This window comes from Rhinatrema bivittatum, chromosome 3, assembly GCF_901001135.1.
Source record: "Rhinatrema bivittatum chromosome 3, aRhiBiv1.1, whole genome shotgun sequence".
Classification (NCBI taxonomy): Eukaryota; Metazoa; Chordata; class Amphibia; order Gymnophiona; family Rhinatrematidae; genus Rhinatrema; species Rhinatrema bivittatum.
This window is the reverse complement of record NC_042617.1, coordinates 49,981,308-50,000,589: the sequence shown is the minus strand read 5'-3', so window position 1 is coordinate 50,000,589 and position 19,282 is coordinate 49,981,308. Positions and strand designations below refer to the sequence as shown.

Genomic DNA, 19,282 nt, shown 5'->3' with positions numbered 1-19,282 from the left:
AGAGGAACACAGGGAAGAATATCTGGTAAAGCTGATTGAGACGAGGAAAGAAATCAGGACAGCAAAAGCTCAAGTGGAAGAAAGGATCACCAAAGAGGTAAAATGAGGTACCAAAATACTTTTCAGATACATCAGATAAAGGAGGAAGGCCAGAGGTAGAACTTTAAGACTGAAAGGAGACAAGTGCCATTGTGTGGAGAAAGATGAGGAAAAAGCAGAAATATTAAAATATTTCAGATGTCCTTGGAGGAGGACAGTTTCTGGTTGGAAAAGAGTACATATGGGAGTGGAGTAGACACAACCACTTACACAGAAGACTAGCAAAACTGAACGTGCACAAGGCCATGGAACTGGAAGTGATATGTCCCAGGATAATAAGGGAGCTCAGGTAGGTGCTGGTGGGTCCAATGAAAGACTTAATAGATCCTTGGAAATGGGAGTGGTGCCACACGATTGCAGAAGGGAAATTGTAGTCCCGCTTTACAAAAGTGGTAGCAGAAAAGTAAGAAACTATAGGCCGGTCAGTCAGCCTTACCTCGATGGTGAGAAAATGAATGGAGACGCTGCTGTAAGAAAGGATGGTGAACTATCTATAATTCAGTGGGTTGCAGGATCCAAGACATGGTTTTTACCAGAGGAAGATCATGTCAAACAAATCAGATTGTTTGTTTTTTCTAATCAGGTACTAGGGCAATCGATCAAGGACGAGCACTTGATATCATTTATCTGGAATTCAGCAAAGCTTTTGATACTGTCCCACACAGGATGATCATGAATAAAATGAAAAGCCTGGGAGTTGATCCCAAGTTGATGGAATAGGTTGACTGAGAGACAGGAAGAAGTGGTAAATGGAACCTACTCTGAGGAGTGATAAATGGAGTGCCTCAAGGATTATGTTTAATATCTTTGCAAGCAACAGAGCAGAGTAGTTAGAAGGAAAAATGTGTCTTTTTGCAGGTGACACTAAGACCTGTAACAGAGTAAACACACCTGAAGGAGTAGAGAGAATGAGAAATGATCTAATAAAGCTCAAGCAGTGGTCGAAGGTCTGGCAGCTGGAATTCAATGCCATGAAGTGCAGAGTCATGCATTTGAGGTGCAGAAATCCAAATTAGATCTATGGTGGTGCTAGGGGGTTGAAAGTCTGAAGTGCATGAACTGTGCCAGTGGACAAGTAGTCCCCTTACCTGTCCAACAGTAAAGTTAGACAGCAAGCATGAGGTTACAGGATCCAAAGTTTTTGTATCCCCTATGGAAATGCATTGAACAAGCTTCCTTTCAAGTCATGTTCAAAAGTTTATTTTATGATACACCATAGCCATTAATTCTGACTTCAACATTTCTAGTAGTGCAAAACCAAAGACTTAGCCCTAAGTGAACAAAAGGACTGTTAGAAAAGCCTTATATAAGAGCACAAAAAGGGAAACCATGAGCAATCCTACAACATCAAAAGTCATTATAAATGGTCGGGTCTATATAGATCAGATTCTGTAATCAAAATCCTGCAGCATGGCTAATTACTGGCCATGATCGAACCGACCACATTTCTCCTGCTCTTGCCAATCTTCACTGGTTCCCCATTCAGTGGAAAATTAAATATGAAGCTGCCATGCTGACAAACGTTTGACCTGAAATTCTCCGCCAATGGCAAATGCAATGCTGCGGGCATATAACCATGCCCGAATTTTAAGGTATTTGTGGGACTGAGTGGTGATCCCCCAAGCCTGGAGACAAATTCAGTCTGACTCCAGTCTCTTTTAAAAAACTATATCTTTATTCAGCCTCACAAACAGTAGACTGTCTTTCCTTTCAGACAAGTGTACTTCATTTACTCACAATTCAGTACTGCTTCCCTCAATACTCACAGCATTACTCAACAGGAGCTGTCTTCCTCCTGGAGACCCAGGCCTGGTCTGACTAATCCCCACCTGGGTCCCAGCTCAGCTGTTGGGCCCTGCTCATAGAGCTCTCTCACAAGGGGAATTAAAGGGGTCCAGCACCTAGCCTGGTTCTGCAGCAGTTTAAGGGGGAACATAGGGCCATTGCCTCACAAACCCCCCCTCAGCTTGGTCCAGGTAGTCCAACCATTTTCACCAGGGGAGTGCCTCACCTCCCCAGCCCTTCTTATCTGGCCTCCTACTAGTTAGGCTTGGGGTCAGGGCTCTAGAGTTGTGCTCACCTCCCAGGGTTACCCTAGACCGCCCTATAACCACTACCCAATGTACTACCTGCACCCCCAGTCCTTTAACCAACTTTCTTGCTGGCTCCTGGTTCAAAGTCCACCCTAGCAGGACTTCTTGGACTGGCTGTGATTCCTCTGGTATCCCCTCAGCGCTCTCTAGCCACTCATCTGTGCCGATCGCTGGCTCCTCTGCAGACTCACTCACTGGGGTCTCCATAGCACCACCCTCTGGGCTCTCTGTGGTTCCTTCCACTGGGTTTTCCTCTGCAGCCTCACTCACTGGGTTCTTCACAGCGCCTCTCGCTTGGCACTTCATCTCTACTCTCACTGGCCTTTTCATGCCCTCTCTCTCTCTCCAGGCTTCTCACGGGAGTTGTTTCTACTCTCCCGGTAGTGTTTGGGCACCCTATAGGGTCTTCATCAGGACATCCTCTAGTGCTAATCTCAGACTATTGCCACAACTCAGTCACCTCACGGGATATATCTACCAGAAACTCATCCAGTTCCTCCAGGAACTGGTGGCACTCCTTGCCCACCAGGTATTCACTCTGTCTGGCCTGGACTCTTGGGAGTGGGTTCCCTTGCTCCATTACCCTGGCTGGCCTTTCCAGTTACCAAACCTCGAGCCTCAGGTCCTCCCTCTGACCCAGCTCTTGGGAACTGGGTCAGAGGGGAACTCCCACTACACAAAAATACATGGCTGTTTTTGTTTCACCTGTTGCTGCTATAACTTGACTGCTCCACTCCAGGTTTTCTCATGGCTGCACACTTCAAACTGCAGAGTAGTTTGCTTGCTGTAAGAGAGCCCCATCCTGTTCTCATTTATAGCACTCACAGCCCACTCTGAAAGCTCCTCCAGGACCACACCCTGCTCAGCACAGCCTTGCTGCACCAGTGGTTTACCCCCTTTCCTTTTCAAAGGCAAAAAAAAACCAAAAAACAACCTTCATGACCAGCATTAACTTGATTATTAAATCCCTTATTAACCTCTTTAGCTTGTTCAAACCTACAACTTTCTGGCTGTTCTTGCAACCAAGACCACTGTCAGTTTCCTCTCTACCTGAAACATTTTTTTCTTCAGTGCAGTTTGAGCCATACCCTCTTACAAGCCACCATGCACTGTACACTTCTGCCCTCTGAGTTGTGAGTGAACTGTTTAGTGGACCCTTGGGCCGACCTGTGAGAGACTGGGGAGAGGTGTACTATAGTCTCTGGTGAGTGACAGGTCGGGAGGCAGATACCAGGCAGGAGCTGGACGTGAGCTTCACCCTGGAAGCCAGTGCTCCCCCGGGAGGAGCCCGTAAGAGCCCAACCGCTGGGACTTAGGTGATTCACCCTGGAAGCCAGTACTCCCTCGGGAGGAGCCCGTAGGAGCCCGGCCGCTGGGACTTAGGGGATCACGGAAGCTGGAGCTGGAGCAGGCAGGCAGTGATCAGGAGACAGGCAGGAACTGAAGCAGGCTAGGACTGAAGCAAGCAGGAACTGAAGCAGAACTGGCTACTGGAACCAGACAGGAACTGAAGCAAGACTGGCTACTGGAGCCAGACAGGAGCTGAAGCAGAACTGGCTACTGGAACCAGACAGGAGCTGAAGCAGGAGCTGAAGCAGGACTGGCTACTGGAACCAGACAGGAGCTGAAGCAGGACTGGCTACGGGAACCAGACAGGAGCTGAAGCAGGACTGGCTACTGGAACCAGACAGGAGCTGAAGCAGGACTGGCTACTGGAACCAGACAGGAGCTGAAGCAGGACTGCCTACTGGAACCAGACAGGAGCTGAAGCAGGACTGGCTACTGGAACCAGACAGGAGCTGAAGCAGGAGCTGAAGCAGGACTGGCTACTGGAACCAGACAGGAGCTGAAGCAGGACTGGCTACTGGAACCAGACAGGAGCTGAAGCAGGACTGGCTACTGGAACCAGACAGGAGCTGAAGCAGGAGCTGAAGCAGGACTGGCTACTGGAACCAGACAGGAGCTGAAGCAGGACTGGCTACGGGAACCAGACAGGAGCTGAAGCAGGACGGGCTACGGGAACCAGACAGGAGCTGAAGCAGGACGGGCTACGGGAACCAGACAGGAGCTGAAGCAGGACGGGCTACTGGAACCAGACAGGAGCTGAAGCAGGACTGGCTACTGGAACCAGACAGGAGCTGAAGCAGGACTGGCTACGGGAACCAGACAGGAGCTGAAGCAGGACTGGCTACGGGAACCAGACAGGAGCTGAAGCAGGACTGGCTACTGGAACCAGACAGGAGCTGAAGCAGGACTGGCTACTGGAACCAGACAGGAGCTGAAGCAGGACTGGCTACTGGAACCAGACAGGAGCTGAAGCAGGACTGGCTACTGGAACCAGACAGGAGCTGAAGCAGGACTGGCTACTGGAACCAGACAGGAGCTGAAGCAGGACTGGCTACTGGAACCAAGCTGGAACTGAAGCAGAACAGGTTACTGCAAGCAAGCCAGACAGAAGCAAGACTTGGGCATGGAGTGAAACAAGTCTCAGGCAGGAACGGAGTCGCTAAAGCAATAACACACTCCGGGGCACGGAGCAACAGAGAACCGCAAGGAACCCCGTTGCAAGGCAAAGTCCTGGGCTCCGCGGTGGCCTTACATAGGCCGCGGCATCTGACGTCATGGATAGGGCGGAGCTTCCAGTGGCGGGAAAACGGCCTTCATAAGCGCGGATTGCGTGTGCGCCTAGGGAGAAGGCGTCCAGGCAGGGCTTCTCGGCGGTGTCCCCGCCGCGGGGATGCCGCAAAACAGGCCGCAGACCCTCGGAGACGGGCCGGGACCAAGGAGGTAAGGGCCTAGTTGCGGCTGCCGCGACTGGGACCGCAACACTCTGTACAGGATCCCTTTGTTCTGTACTCTCTATGCAGCCCAGCAATCTTCTGGCTTTAGCAATCAGCTTGTCACATTGCTTTGCCACCTCCAAATCTTCAGATACCATCACCAAGATCTCTCTCTTTTGGTCTGTGTACAGTCTTTCACCCCCCATTATATACAGCTCTTTTGGATTACTGCATCCCAGATGCATGAGACTGCACTTCTTGGCACAGAATCCCAGCTGCCAAATCTTCGACCATTCAAGCTTTCTTGAAATCACTTTTCATTATCTAACTCCTTCAGGTGTGTCCAGTTTGTTGCAGATCTTAGTATCATCAGCCAATAGACATTGTTCTGCTTAGAAGACTGGTGAGCAAGCTGGACAATATACGAATAGGTCAGAAAGTTGTAAATTGGATGAAGAACCGATTCAGCAGCAAGAAGCAGAGTGGTGGTAAATGTGCCCCAGAACTCAATGCCGAGACTAATTCTTCTCAATATCCTTATGAGTGACATTGCTAAGGAGGGAAAAAATATGCTTGTTTGCAGATATTAAATTTTGTAACAAAGTATTTTCATTCCTTTCCAGAGCTTCTAATGAATGTTCCAGAGTGTTTGAAAAATGAGCAAAATCATGCATTTGGGATGCAAAACTTTACAGAACAAATTTCTAATGGAGATTAGCCAGGAAACATTCCCAAGAAGGTGAAGACAGTTCTTTGCATGGGGGCTAGGTCCAGTGGAGGTAAGTGGGCTGTGGGCAGCTGGTGAGGATCGGCTGGCTTCATTTTGGCATTATTTTATGTTATGTATATATAGTAGGGTATTAATAATTTGCACTTTATATTATTTGTAAAGTGCTTTGAATGATTTACTCAGGAAAGCAGACTGGAAATATTTTAATTAAATTGTAAAAAACACCATTAGCCAGGACATGAACTGGAAACTGTCCAGCAAGAGCGAGCCTAGGAATACAATACCTCAGATGACCTCAAGTTAGCCAATCAACCTTATAAGCCAACTGGGAAAGCCAACAATAGGCAGAACTGCGCAAATTACAGTCCAGAGAATTATGCACCTGCATCAGTTTGCAAATAATGTGGATATAATGCTGCTAATTTGGAGGTGGTACTGGAATTCAAAGAGGCATGGGATAAAAACAAAGGATTCTAGGATGGTAATAAAGTACTGAGGTAACATACATGGGGTGGCAACTACATCCCTAGACAGAAGGCATGGGTATAACCTCCACAGAGCAGCGGTTACAACTCTTAAAAAAAAAAAAAAAAAAAACCTTGTTGGGCAGATTAGATGGGCCATGCGTGTCTTTTCCTGCTGTCATGTTCCATGTTGCTATGTAATTTGCAGAATTCTCTGCTCATAGATGAGAGAAGTAAGGAGAAGAGGTTGACCCATGCAGTTGGAAGGAAGAAGTGGCTTCGGCCCACGTGGGCCAGATGAACCGAGGCAGCACTGACTCGCAGGGCCAGAAACCGGAAGTGGCATCAACTCACATGGGTGGGCGCTGGAGGGAGGCAGAGCTGGCCCCAGGGACAGAAGGCGGCATCTTAGCTGGTCTCCTTCCCTCTTCCAATACCTCATTTCCACCCTCTGCTCACAGCCATTCCCCCTGCAGGGCCCTGTTGGTGGAGGTGGGCTGAGAGCTGGAGGAGGATGCTGGGGGGGCTTGTCCAGAGATCAGCAGTAGGGGATGGGAGAGAAGAAACAGAAAAGCCGCAGAGGAGGGTGAAAGGGACTGAAGTACAGAAACAGGAGCGATGGGAGGAATGGGAATAGTCAGAAGGAAGTCTGAAGAAGGAGCGTAGGGGGAGCAGCAGCAGTTGGCAGGGCATCTAGGGAGAGGCGCCCGAGAGACTGGAGAAGAGCATCACTGGCAGGAGCCGACAGGGAGGAGGAGGTGGTGGAAGAGAGATGCAGGATCAGTGGTAGTTAGTTGGGGGTCAGGGGAGAGTAGCAGGAGAGGAGGAGGTGATGGTGGAAAACCAGCAAAGATCGATGGCGGCAGTAATCAAGGGGGCAGGAGATGAGGGATGGGAAAAATCAGGTGTAGGAGGTGGGGGGGGGGGGGAAACTAAATGTGAGCTGTGGCAGCAGTTGGGTGGGGGAGGGAAGAAACGAGGAGGAAGTTATTTCTAGCTGGAATAAAGCCATGCAACATGTTTTTTACTCTCTGTGCTGGCATCCAGTAATTACAATGTCATTTCTGCACATCAGTTTTTCAGATAACGTTTCTTGAAAAAATGTGTAGGCTGCCTGTTCTCCAGCTAAAGATAAAACCACCCACTCCTCGCACACAGGAAGTGAAAAGCGTATTTCAGGAACCTTCACTTGAAGTGCGTAGTTTGCACCATATGGGCCTCTCGCAGATCATAAACAGCACAGCGCCCCCTTTTACGCACGTCGCCAGACGCATCTGATCTTTTGCTCGCGGCCTGGAAGGCAACCTTTTCGCACGCCCATTCCCCACACGTAAAAGTGCTCATGGCGTTACGGATTTAAACTAGATTACTAGGTTATGGCAACCTATGCAGTTTGCTCTAGAAATTGAAGTGTTTTATTAGGACATGAGGAGAAAAAAAAAAAAAAGACACAGACGTGCACATGCAGGTCCATGTACTAAAGGTGCCAAATTTCACCAAGACCGAGTCACCCAAAGAAAAGGCAAACTTGTGTGTGTTAGATGGGCTTCGGCGCACAATCTTCCTCGTTTACTGCGCAACACAGACCGCATGTGGTAAAGTTACGCGCATAAGTTTACTCTTGTGAGGTTTTATACAAAAAAAACAGTTCATGAGCTGCTGCAACGCAGCACTAAAATATGGGCCAGTTTTCTCTAAAACGTGACTGTGTTAAAGTGAGGCGGGGTATTTTTTTTTTTTGCAAAGTTATCCATAGGAAGTTTCTTGCACGTAAGTTTCTGCTGGACTTTATTGCAGAAATCCTGGTAGAAACTTTGTGTGGGAAAACTGTAGCTTCCCCGTGAAATTCTGGGTACTTTAGTACATCAGCCCCCTATGTAGATATTAATATTGCATTTTATCATGGTCGGCTCTTCATTTTCCTTACAATACAATCATGTGCAGGAAGAGGCACAAGAGACTACTACAAGCCCAGCAACGAGCGAGGCATGCAATTGTTCAGACTATGCTTTTGCGGCTATTGATTATTCACATATGAAGATCATTTTGTAATCAGTTTACACTCTATATATGCCTGGGAAAATTAACAAAAAAAGTGTTGTAGGCCCACTGGTTAAAGGAAAATGTGGCTTTCCAACAACACTGACCGGTACTTGACCTGCGAATTAGAACCAGGATTTAACAAATAACTTTCTTGAAGAAGGCGAGAAGAAAAGGATGTAATGGGTAAGATATCCTGACTGGATGTCAGGGATAGGAGTTGAAAATTAATGACTCATGCACTGCAAAAACAAGCATGACTTGGGGGCATTAAGACTTGTGGTTTACTGGAGGCCACTGGTGCAATACTCAGGGTGCACGAGTTTCCCATTTTATCCTGGTAATGCCTTGCAAGCACCACCGCCACCTCATTTTCAAGGCTGCCCGTGCCTCACGTCTGAAAGAGGCATTTTAACTTTGCTGACCAAGTCCGGGACACTCACCACCAACCCGAGTGTTGGATGGTGCTAAAACCTTTAGTGCTGTGGAATCTTAAACCATGTAAACAACTCAGAAGTCATTGTTTTATTCTGAACTTAGGTGTAACTCGCCTTCAGCTACAAAGAAAAGGCATGAGCTAGTAAATACACCAAAGATTTTAATACGATGTGAAGCACTACACTTAGCAGTGGATGTACGCTTGGGAAGCATTTCAGCACTGGAACAGAGAACATGGAGATGCCCCTTCAGACCCTCCTTTTCTGCTTCTTTCCTTCTCCCTGCAAGAGGAGGAAAGGCCCTAGGACAAATCGACCTTACCCGCGTATAGCCACGCACGCTGCGGTTGGAGCAAACGCACCAGAATTACATTACGATGTTTCTTCACAAAAAGTTCCATTCAGGGGCACAGGAATATATTTTGGGCCAATGTCAAGGGTTCTGTGTTGCAGGAGTAGGACCACTCCCCTGAAATAAATGCAGGTTGTTTTAATCCAGCCGCCATGTCAGCAATCTGTCCCTCTCATTACCGTCCTTTTGAAGTTTAAAAAATAAAGTCTCAATAAAGACCTAGGTTTTCTATCACATTCGGGCCGATTCAGTAAAGGCCACTCGCCTGTGCGCGCGATGCAGTGTTTAAATGAGGCCCGGCGCTGTAAAAAAATGGGCAAAAGTAGGCGCTAGGGACACTAGCGCGTCCCTAGCACCTTCTTTTGGCCCGGAGCGGCGGCTGTCAGTGGGTTTGACAGCCGACGCTCAATTTTGCCGGCGTCGGTTCTCGAGCCCGCTGACAGCCACGGGCTCGGAAACCGGATGCCGGCAAAATTGAGCGTCCGGTTTTTGACCCGACAGCTGCCGGCCGACTTCAAATTTTTTTTTTCTTTTTACTTTTTTTACCCTTCGGGACCTCCAACTTAATATCGCCATGATATTAAGTCGGAGGGTGCACAGAAAAGCAGTTTTTACTGCTTTTCTGTGCACTTTCCAGGTGCCCGAAGAAATTAGTGCGGCTTGGCTGCACATTTTACTTACTGAATTGCGCGGGAATACCTAATAGCGCCCTCAACATGCATTTGCATGTTGAGGGCGCTATTAGGTTCGGCGGGTTAGATGTGCGTTTTCCGCCCCTTACTGAATAAGGGGTAAGGGAAAACACGCGTCCAATGGCAGGTTAACAGTGCGCTCCGTTGGATTATGAGCCATAAAATGATACTGTCCGTCACCCTCTGATCACTCATGAACCTCCATCTTTGGAATGCCTTTTATGTTTCACTCATAGCAGCCACACTACTTTGCATTCTCTGGCAATGTCACCTTTTGCTCATCTGAATTCTGACATGAAAAAGAGTTTTAGCAGACCTTCTTATTGGACTAACTTAATACATTTCTTGACTAATTTGCTTGTTTTTGTTAACTTGCATCCTTCTTAATGGCAGTCCAAAGTTTTTATTATTATTATTATGTGCATGTCTCTTTCTGGCGTCTTCTCTTTATATCCCACTCACTAACTTCCAAATCCTGTTTTAAAAGCCGCCTCATGCTCTTGCTATTAAATTGATCCTCTGGGTTTCGTTTCTCCCTGGCCTTAGTAACACTGAATGCGAGTGCACAGGTCTAGACCCAGCCTGCTGTATCCGGAGTCTCTGAATTATAGTAAAACTCCTACCAGTGTTCTCAACAGCACAGCAAAATTGCACGTGCTAAGTATGTCTTTTTGCCTCACTAGAATGCGTGGGGTTTTAATTCCATCCCTTTCCAGCACAACACTAATTAACTAGGGATCTTACCATATTGCATTGCACGTAGAACTGAAGTAGCAGGCAAAAAGTACAAAAGTTGAGTGCTAATTATGACAGTTTGTATGTTCCCTGCCTTGAACATCGGAATGAGGGGGCGACAAATGTTAAATAAATAAATATAAAAAGGCTAAGTTGTCCCTCCCACAAGCCATAAAACCAATGGCTTTTTTTTTTTTTTTTTTACTACAGTTTACAATTAGCCCTGAAATGACCTGATGACTTAAGGCCTGCATTATTTCTTGTGGTCAGCAGGTCTACGGATGTAAAAACAGCAGAAACCACAAATATTTGAGACTTTGCTCAGCCATGACAAATCCTGCAGCCCCCTCCCATGATAGTAAACAAAAGACTTAGTCAGAACTACACTCCCACCTCCCAACAGCACAGGAAACAAACAAGATATCCCTAATCAAGGACTATAAAACAGAACCTGCCACCATTATTATTGTCCTCTAAGAATTCTATAGAAGAAGGAAAAAAAAAAAAAAACCCATCCCTTACTTTTCTGGTACCAAGTATCACAATAGAGAAGGCGAGTCCCCACTGCGGACTAGAATTGAACAGTCTATTACCATTTTTTTGGCAAGAGGCACTAACTGCATTGCAAAAAGTTGCTGGAGCATTCAGTGAGCAATGCCAGGTGAATGGTTGACTGCCCCCCTGCACTGATCATTTACACTAAAAACCACAACATTTTAGGTATAGCAACAATGATTCCAACTTGGTCAATTCTAAACCAGACTGTAATCTTTTAGCTATCTGGCCATGTAATCCAACTAATCCTTGTATATCTTTCCCCCCAGAAATTATATTAAAGGATCCTTTTAGATCATTTCTGCTCTCCTTCCACATTATGGAATGCGAGTTCCTTTTAGCTAAATCAGCAAGAAAGAGGCACCATATAAGATGTGTCATGTTAGGTCAGACCAAAGGTCCATCGAGCCCAGCATCCTGTCTCTGACCGTGGCCAATTTGGATTACTAAGAATTAGAGATGTGCAATCATTTGAAACGAATGGGTAAAATGCAACAAATGAGACCACAGTGAGACTAGTAAGAAATTCCTGAGTGAGGCAGTAGCCAGGCAGAACCAAGTTGGGAGAAGAGGGCAAGTAGATAAGATGGAGGACCAATCAAGGTGAATCTACCCTGTTCTTGATAATACCCATTGAGAGTCAGGGGCAGTTCAAGGCAATCTGCTGCCTGAGGTGAGGGATGAGATGGCGCTCCAATCCCCACCCTACCCCCTCACACATATTCTTAAACACACCCACAACCTCTCTCACTGACACACTCTCAGGCTGTAAGACCCTCTCTCTCCCCACTACACACAAGCTCTTACTCCCCCGGATTCTCTCTCTCACACATACACACACACACACACACACACACACACACACTCACTGGCACCCTTATACACACAAACACACACACCTCCCAGGCAATCTCCCATTCATTCTCACACTGCTCCCCCCCCCCCCCTCCACCCTCCAGGCATGCATACATTCATTCTCTCACATACGCAGGCACCCATTCTCACACAGACAGACCCCAAGAAGGCACCCATTTATTTACCCACCCACACCGAAGCAGTTACACATACACACCCACACACAGCTCGCATCCTCCCACCAGCACACACACATACAAGGTCTCCCACATCCACCCTCTCACCCCCTCCAACACACACGCAAGCAGTCACCCATCTACCCAGGCAGGCAGTCACCCACTCACCATTCCCCCTACACACACGTAGTCACCCACACATGCCCATAGGGCTTAGACCTTTTTTTCAGCCACCACGTCCTCCTCGTCTCTTGGGTCACCAGTCTCACAGCAGCAGGAGATGTCAGGAGAAACATGATTCCTGCTGCCCGGGGTTGCCACTGAGTGGACTGAGCAGGGGTTTGGTTTATCCCTGCCCAACCCGATGTTTGACTTTGGAGCAGGGTGAGGCAGCAGCTGTTGGACAGGCATTTTGGAGGGGCACTTTAAGCTGCTCCAAACTTCTGCCATCTGAGGCTGCTGCCTCACCCTGCCTCATGATAGAACCACCCCTGTTGAGAGAGTCTTGCTACCATTCAGCAGCAGCTGCCTACTTGCCCTCTTCTCCCACCTCAGCTCTTTCCTGGCTACTACCTGCCACTCTGCCTTCTGCTATACCCATTATGCTACTCCTTAGTGGTCTTGCAGCCACTTTTATTTATTTATTTATTTATTTGTCGGTTTTTATATACCATTGTTTGGAGCAAGCCTTCACAACGGTTTACAGAACAAACTTATTACATAAAACAGAGCAAAAATTGATTGTATTATAACAAGCAATTTAGGTGGGAGAGCAATTTTCATAACTGTTAACTGGTATTACAACTGTTTACAAAAAAACAGAACATAACTGGGTACATTGTAAGAAGAAATCTTGGGGAGATATGATGCAGAGCGTTATAGGTATTCCTTGCTGTTATATCATTTATGCTACACTTGGGGATCTTGCAAACATTCAGTCTTGCTGCCATACTCCAGAATCTACCCCTTGGGGGGTCCTGCTCCCAATCTTCCTTGCTGCTATATTCCTTATACTATACTTTAGGGGGTCTTCCTGCCACTCTGCCTTACTGCTGTACCACAAACTCTACACCTTGGGGTGTTCTTGCCACTTTGGGTGGCTGATTTGCATCTCTCATGGTGCAACCTTGGGGTGTTCATGCTTCCATTTGTGCTGTGCTGCCTCTCTAGTTAGTGTCTGAGGCTTTTTTCTATACATTTGCTAATTTGTTCCCTCTTAGTGGTGCCTTAGGATGTTCATGCCTCTCTTGGTGCCACTTTGCCCCTTTTGTGCTTTTGGGGGTTCATGCCACTGTTATTGGCACCCTCGTTTAAAGCCTTGAAGTGTTCTTGACAATCTTGCTGCTGCTTTGTTCCCTCCTCGGTGCCTTGGAGAACTCCTGCCACCGCTAGGACCTTTTTATTTATTTAGACGTTTTATATATTGCATCTTACAAGGAGATTGATCTGGGCGGTTCCCAGTGTTGCTTTCATATTTATATTATGAAGCATCACAATGACACATTCAAATAAAAAGATCAATAAACATAAGCATTACTCATTAGACAACACTGAAAAGAGTTCAGTTCACCATTCATTCCTACAAAAATCAGTTCTGCATTCAAGTCAAGGTATAAGGTCTTTACTCGTGAAGACGAGAGACTTCAAGGAACCTGTGCATCTTTCAGCAGCAGCTATAGAGCTTTTTGGAACAGGTGTCTGCAAGTAGCTGAAATGAATCATATAGCAGGTCCTATTTTGTGGAACACGCTATTGAAAATACGCACTTTCTTGCGAGATCTAGTCTTGCTATTTTTAAAGTAGGCATGGCCGGTAAATTTGTTTTGCCCCTTTATGGTGACGTATCTACCTGGAGAAATACCTTACTGCTTTTGTTTTAAACTCGCATCTGAAGAACCAAAAGGACTTAACAGTAAAATAGAATGGAACAGTTTAATTCATTAAAACAAAAGCAGTAAGGTATTTCTCCAGGTAGGTACGTCACCTTGCAGATACGTCAATATGTAAGAACTGATTGGCTACAATTAAAGTGAGTTTGGTTTGGAGTTTAAAAAAGGCGGCCATGTTAGTACCTTTAAACCAACTAACCTTTAAACCTACTAACAGAGATGGAAGGTTGCCGACATAATTAATCTGCCCTGATGCAGCGTTTGCGAAACGTTGACAACATTGGCGGCTAAGGAAATTCAGCGTCTTGAAAAAGCACTTGGTGTACAGAAGCACAGAAACACCATTAAGGCGCAAATGAAAAGAAAAGATAAGTGCATAACTGATTTATATGTCGGGTTGAAGATCAACATTTAGTATGCGATGAAGACATGTATGTCTCTGCTTCAAAGCAAATTACTGGTATATGTTGGGCATTACAGCTGAACTACGGTCGCTGGCAAGTTACTCGAGTCTCCGGTTGTTTTAAAATCTCATGTTATTTCATCGGATTGAGATGTGTACCAAAGAATTAATCAAAAAAGAAATCAAGGGTATACGGAGAGTGGTAAGATTAAATCAAATGTGATATAAAGAAGAGAAATGAATATGAATCGGGAATGAAGGCATTTTAAAGAAAAAAGAATCGGTGGTAAGACCTATGACTGCAATGACTGGGTATTAAGATTCTGGTTAATCAGATGTCTTACCAGTACTGAGGACTCCCCTCTAAAAAACATTATTTTGTTTATGTTTTTGAGATTAATAAAAATTAAGAGATAAAGATTTTAAGTGACCTTTATATACAGAGGAGACGTATATGAATAATCAATGGTTGTTGTAGACTAGTCATTGATTTTTTCTACTGATTTCATCAATGCATGGACAGGAACTGGCCCTTTATCAGGTACAGGTGAGTGCCTCCTTTAGGTACAAAGGAAAGAAAGAAGCTGGTTAGAGAACTAGAGACAAATGGAATAGCACCTCCAACGGGCACAAATTCAGGCAAGGCAGAGTCAAAAGCTGGTTTTATGGGTCTTCCATACTGTTGGAAATCCCCCTCAAATCCTGTGTAGTCTTCAAGGAGAGGGCTGTTTCTCTCTATCAAGGGGCAAGCCCAAGCTTATAGTCTTCCCTGATAGCAGGAAAACCAGCAAGACCACTTTAGCCTCATTGCTAGGGTAGTCCTCTTGAAATTTCTGGAGCAAGAAACAGCATTGCTCTTTGACCTTAGTGAACATCCCTTGAATACCATCAAAGCGATCTGGGAGCCACATGCAAGAGTCTCTTGGAAAGCTGGAGTCATCCTAGGAGTAGATGACTCGGCCTGGAACGGATGCACTGGAGAAGTTAGAACCAGGTTTGCTTGTGTAAGAGCTGGAGCTGCCGGGACGGCCGTGATCACCGGTGCATAGGCTGAAGCTGTGGGTGCAGCCTGGAGACAAGGCTTTGGCCCTGCCTGGAATGGGCTTCATCAGAGCAGTTTTTGCTGCTGTGAGGCGAGAGCCCAGTCTGTGAGGTTGATTGCAAGCATGAAGTCTTCCATACCGCTGGAAATCCCAGTTATGGAGTTTCCCTTCAGCCTAGCTTCAGGCTTGAGCAGGTCCAAACTGACAGGACTATCAGGGCTCGGCTATCAGGGACCACCCCGGATGAAAAGGTGCAAACCCGGAGAGGCTAGGCCCAAGGCATGATGGGGGAAGACCAGGTGCTGGACAGGAGCATGGGAACAAGACCAGGCTCAGAAGCCAAATGAACAGAGCTTCCACAGGACAGAAGGTCCAACAACTATGCACCTACTGGGAGTGGCTTACAGGTTGGTCTGAGTTTGGGGGCACACCCAGTGCTGGTGCAACTGGACTGCCGCAGAGGCGTGCCTAGTGCTCCCTAGTACAGAGGATAAAAATACCAGGAGCCTCTGTAGCTCAGTGGCAGATCACAGCCTGCGCCTCCCAGGGCTATGGGCGCAAAGCCTGGCACATGCTCAGCATTCCACAGCTAACTGAGATAAGTAATTTCCCCTGTTCCTGTCACAGACAGTGTTCATTCTTGCTTAGAGATAAAAGCCTGGCTGGGCTGCTCTCTTTCTAAAATCATGATTACATGTAGGAAGTGGTGGAGTCAGCTCGTGCCATTGGCATATTAATGAAATCATTAGGCCTGAGAGAAGTCAGAGTAAACATGTGAAGGAAACATGAAAGAAGGGAAAGAAATAGTAAAGGAAAACAAAACGTCATTCTTCCTTAGAGCATTGAATCTGACCACCCCCCTTAAGCCAGGCTCTCCACACATGGCCACTTTGCTGATTCAAATGTGCTCAGGCTTGTAGCAAATCAGAAGGGATCGAATATTTTTTGCATTTTCTCAGTGGGAAAACAGCAGAGAGCAGAGGGAAGCGATGAGAAGGGTGAAGAAAGGGAAAGAGGATGGGATGGTAAGAGAGGAGAAGAGGAGAGGGAGCGCTGAGGTGAGAAGGAAAGAAGGGGAGTGGAGGACTGATCCCAGGAATCACACAGATCCTTAGTTCAAAGGCTTACATTTGTTTCCCACCTTTCTGAATATGGAATTCACTCAAAGCAGTTTGTAACAAAATTAGAAGAGCAGCCTTAGAGTCAGGGGCACGATTTGAATCGGGGGCCTGCTGGCGATTTTGTTGCAGAAGGGGGGAGCCTTTGTATTCTTTTCATTTCATGCCCGCCTTGCTCCTCTTCACTTAGCCTAGCAAGGTCTGCTTTCACCACAGCCCAAAACTCCAGACTGAAGTCAAATGGAGGGGAGGAGGAGGAGGAGCAGGTAAGGGCTGGCCAGGGGGGCAGCTGGGTGTCAGAGAGGTGGGCCAAGCAGCGTCCCAGCTTTGCTTCAGCAGTAACTGTTCCGCTCTTGGTCAGCAGCTTCATTGACTTTTGTGTTTTAGCAGAAACAACTCAACTTTGCTCCATACACCGTAACGAACCTGGTAATTAACCATCTCCCTCACCTTCCAAAGCCACATCCTTCCAAGGAAAGACACACGGGTCGCTTTCTCCGCTCCCTCCCTCTCCCCCCCCCCCCCCTCCGAAGTTTCCTTACTCCAGTGCGAGATTCAAGTTTCTTAGTTTTTGTTTTCTTTTATTTGCTGTGACTTGCTTTTGAGCAGACATTGGAAAGGCGAAGGCTACTCTACAGTAATAAACAATAACCTCTCTCATTCTCTCACCCAGCAAGCTCAAACTCAGCAGCTAGGGAGGTAACACACAGAGCCGTGGAGTTCTGCACCGTCGGAAGACATGAAAGGACTTGTAAATTAATAGTTATTTTGGAGTTAATTGCAGGGCTTCCTGCCAGGCACCACGCACCCCGCTGCCCTCTAACCTCCAGTCCTACTCTATTCCATTTTGGAATCAGACACTTTTCTCAAAAAGCCATCGAAATTTAAGCAGGTAGAACCTACGTTTCACTTCTGAAGCACCTTCATCACTGCCCTTCCAGGGGTTTCACGTTTAACCACAGTCCTCCCTTCACTGTTTCTTTATGATTTTGAATGGCGAGCACCAGAACAACCAAACTAGGCACAAAGTTCTTAATCGTGACCCCCGAAAGCACAATATTTTATTCAATTTGTTTCTTAGACAAAAAAAAAAACAAAACATAAATTGAACGGTGAAGAATGCAGCACATTGCGGATCCTCCTTACCTCTCGCAGCTCCAGTCTCTGGGCCACAGCCTCTAGGCATTCCTGTCCCGTGCTTTCCACGGTCAGCGTGCACTCCGTCACGTTCGTGTTCAGCAGGTGGATCTGCGTCACAAAACAGTTCTTGCTTAGGACGTTGTAGCGCCTCGTCCGCCCCAGTTTCAACTTGAAAGGCATGGCTGGCAGGCTGGGGGAGGGGGGGGCTGCCCTTGGCGGGGGACACCTCAGTCGTCCTCAAAACGGTCTTCTGGTGTTAGCACCCCCAGCAGCAGCTACACTCCTCCAGGTGTGTGGAAACCGCTGTCCACGCTTGGCGCAGCCTCATGGCGACTCCTGCTAACTGCAAACAAGAAGCACAGTTACCAAAGGATGTTCGGACGGATTGAGAAGTTGCAGCTTGAAACCACACACACACACACGAGAAATGGAGTAATGCGAACAGGAAATAAGCGGCGCCAAGTCGCTCCAATTTCAAAAGCCCGACTCGACATGCACCAGAACACGGGACCGGTTGACTACGTTCCAAATCTTTTTTTTTTTTTTTCCCTTTGCCAGCTTCAACAGATACCAATAAACGAGCCTGAATTCCGATTGCCAAATATTATGAGTCATGAAAATACAGCACTCTGAAAGAATCTAGCTGGATGCCAGAGGTGGGTACGAGCGAGCGCGCAAGAGATAAATAAAGCACTTGTTGGACAAGCGGCGAAGTGCAGTTCGGCTCTAGAAAGAGCTATTAAAAAGTGGCTAATCCTAGGTATCTAATAACCGCCGGCTGTGTGGCTGGCGGCTAACAAAGATGTGCCTGGGGGGGGGGGGGGGGGGGGTGAAAGGGAAGAAAGCATAACCTACCATACCGTCAGTGGGTTTTACTTCCCCGCAACTGAAGAGCTTCGTAGCCAACTTCGGCACTGCTGCTCTTAATTGGTGCCAAGCAGGCTCAATTAATTCACACAATGCAGGTTACTCTACTCTACAACCCCATCCCTAGGAAGAGAAGAAGGGTTTGCAAGCAAGATTTCGCACTGACCTGCAGCACGATGTGCAACTTGCGAATGCTAGTTACAAGCTGCCTAGTATGCCAGCGCAAGTCCAAAAAAGTCTTGCCAGCGGCTTCGGCAGGCTACCAGAGTAGGCCCTTTGTTTGACTAGAAATCTTTGAAGCTGTTTTCCAGGTAGACGTTCTGCCTTGGACAGAACCATCATTCTTCCTACATTTTGGGCTCTGGCACAGAATTGCAGGATGTATTATTTAGCTAAAAATGGTAACACTCTGCATTTGTAGCTGGCTGCCCACACCCACCGTTTGGCACCTTACCGCATTCAAGGTCTGGCCCTGGAGCTTTTATCATCGGAATTGCCATGGTAACCATTCTAGTAACAATCCTGATTTAAATTATCTCCATTATACCGCAGAGTAACATTGTAACTGTAAGGCAAGCTAAAAATAATTCAAAGCAATTTATGGCTGTATTTAGCAGCATGCCCCTCCACCCCACCCATCCTAATGTAGATTTTAAATTGCTGGTGCTCATGATTCTATAGTACGGTAAAGGCAACTAAGGGGGGGGGGGGGTGGTGTCATTTTTCAAATCGTGTTAGGGCCCTAACGCCTGCGATGACGTCGTAAAGCATGCGATAAATAATGGATCGGGAGATGCATATGCAAATTTGAAAC

General features: G+C 46.9%; 1 protein-coding gene across 2 annotated transcripts in view; it reads right to left on the bottom strand.

The window, feature by feature from the left end:
* Window positions 1-19,282, bottom strand: part of PTPN14 (protein tyrosine phosphatase non-receptor type 14) — a 277,012-nt gene that overhangs the window by 178,066 nt on the left and 79,664 nt on the right. For both annotated transcript variants that reach the window (XM_029593207.1, XM_029593208.1), the window contains exon 2: window positions 17,608-17,944. In XM_029593207.1, the coding sequence (XP_029449067.1) occupies window positions 17,608-17,781 (174 nt within the window). In that variant the 5' untranslated portion in view covers window positions 17,782-17,944. The remainder of the gene's footprint in view (window positions 1-17,607; window positions 17,945-19,282) is intronic.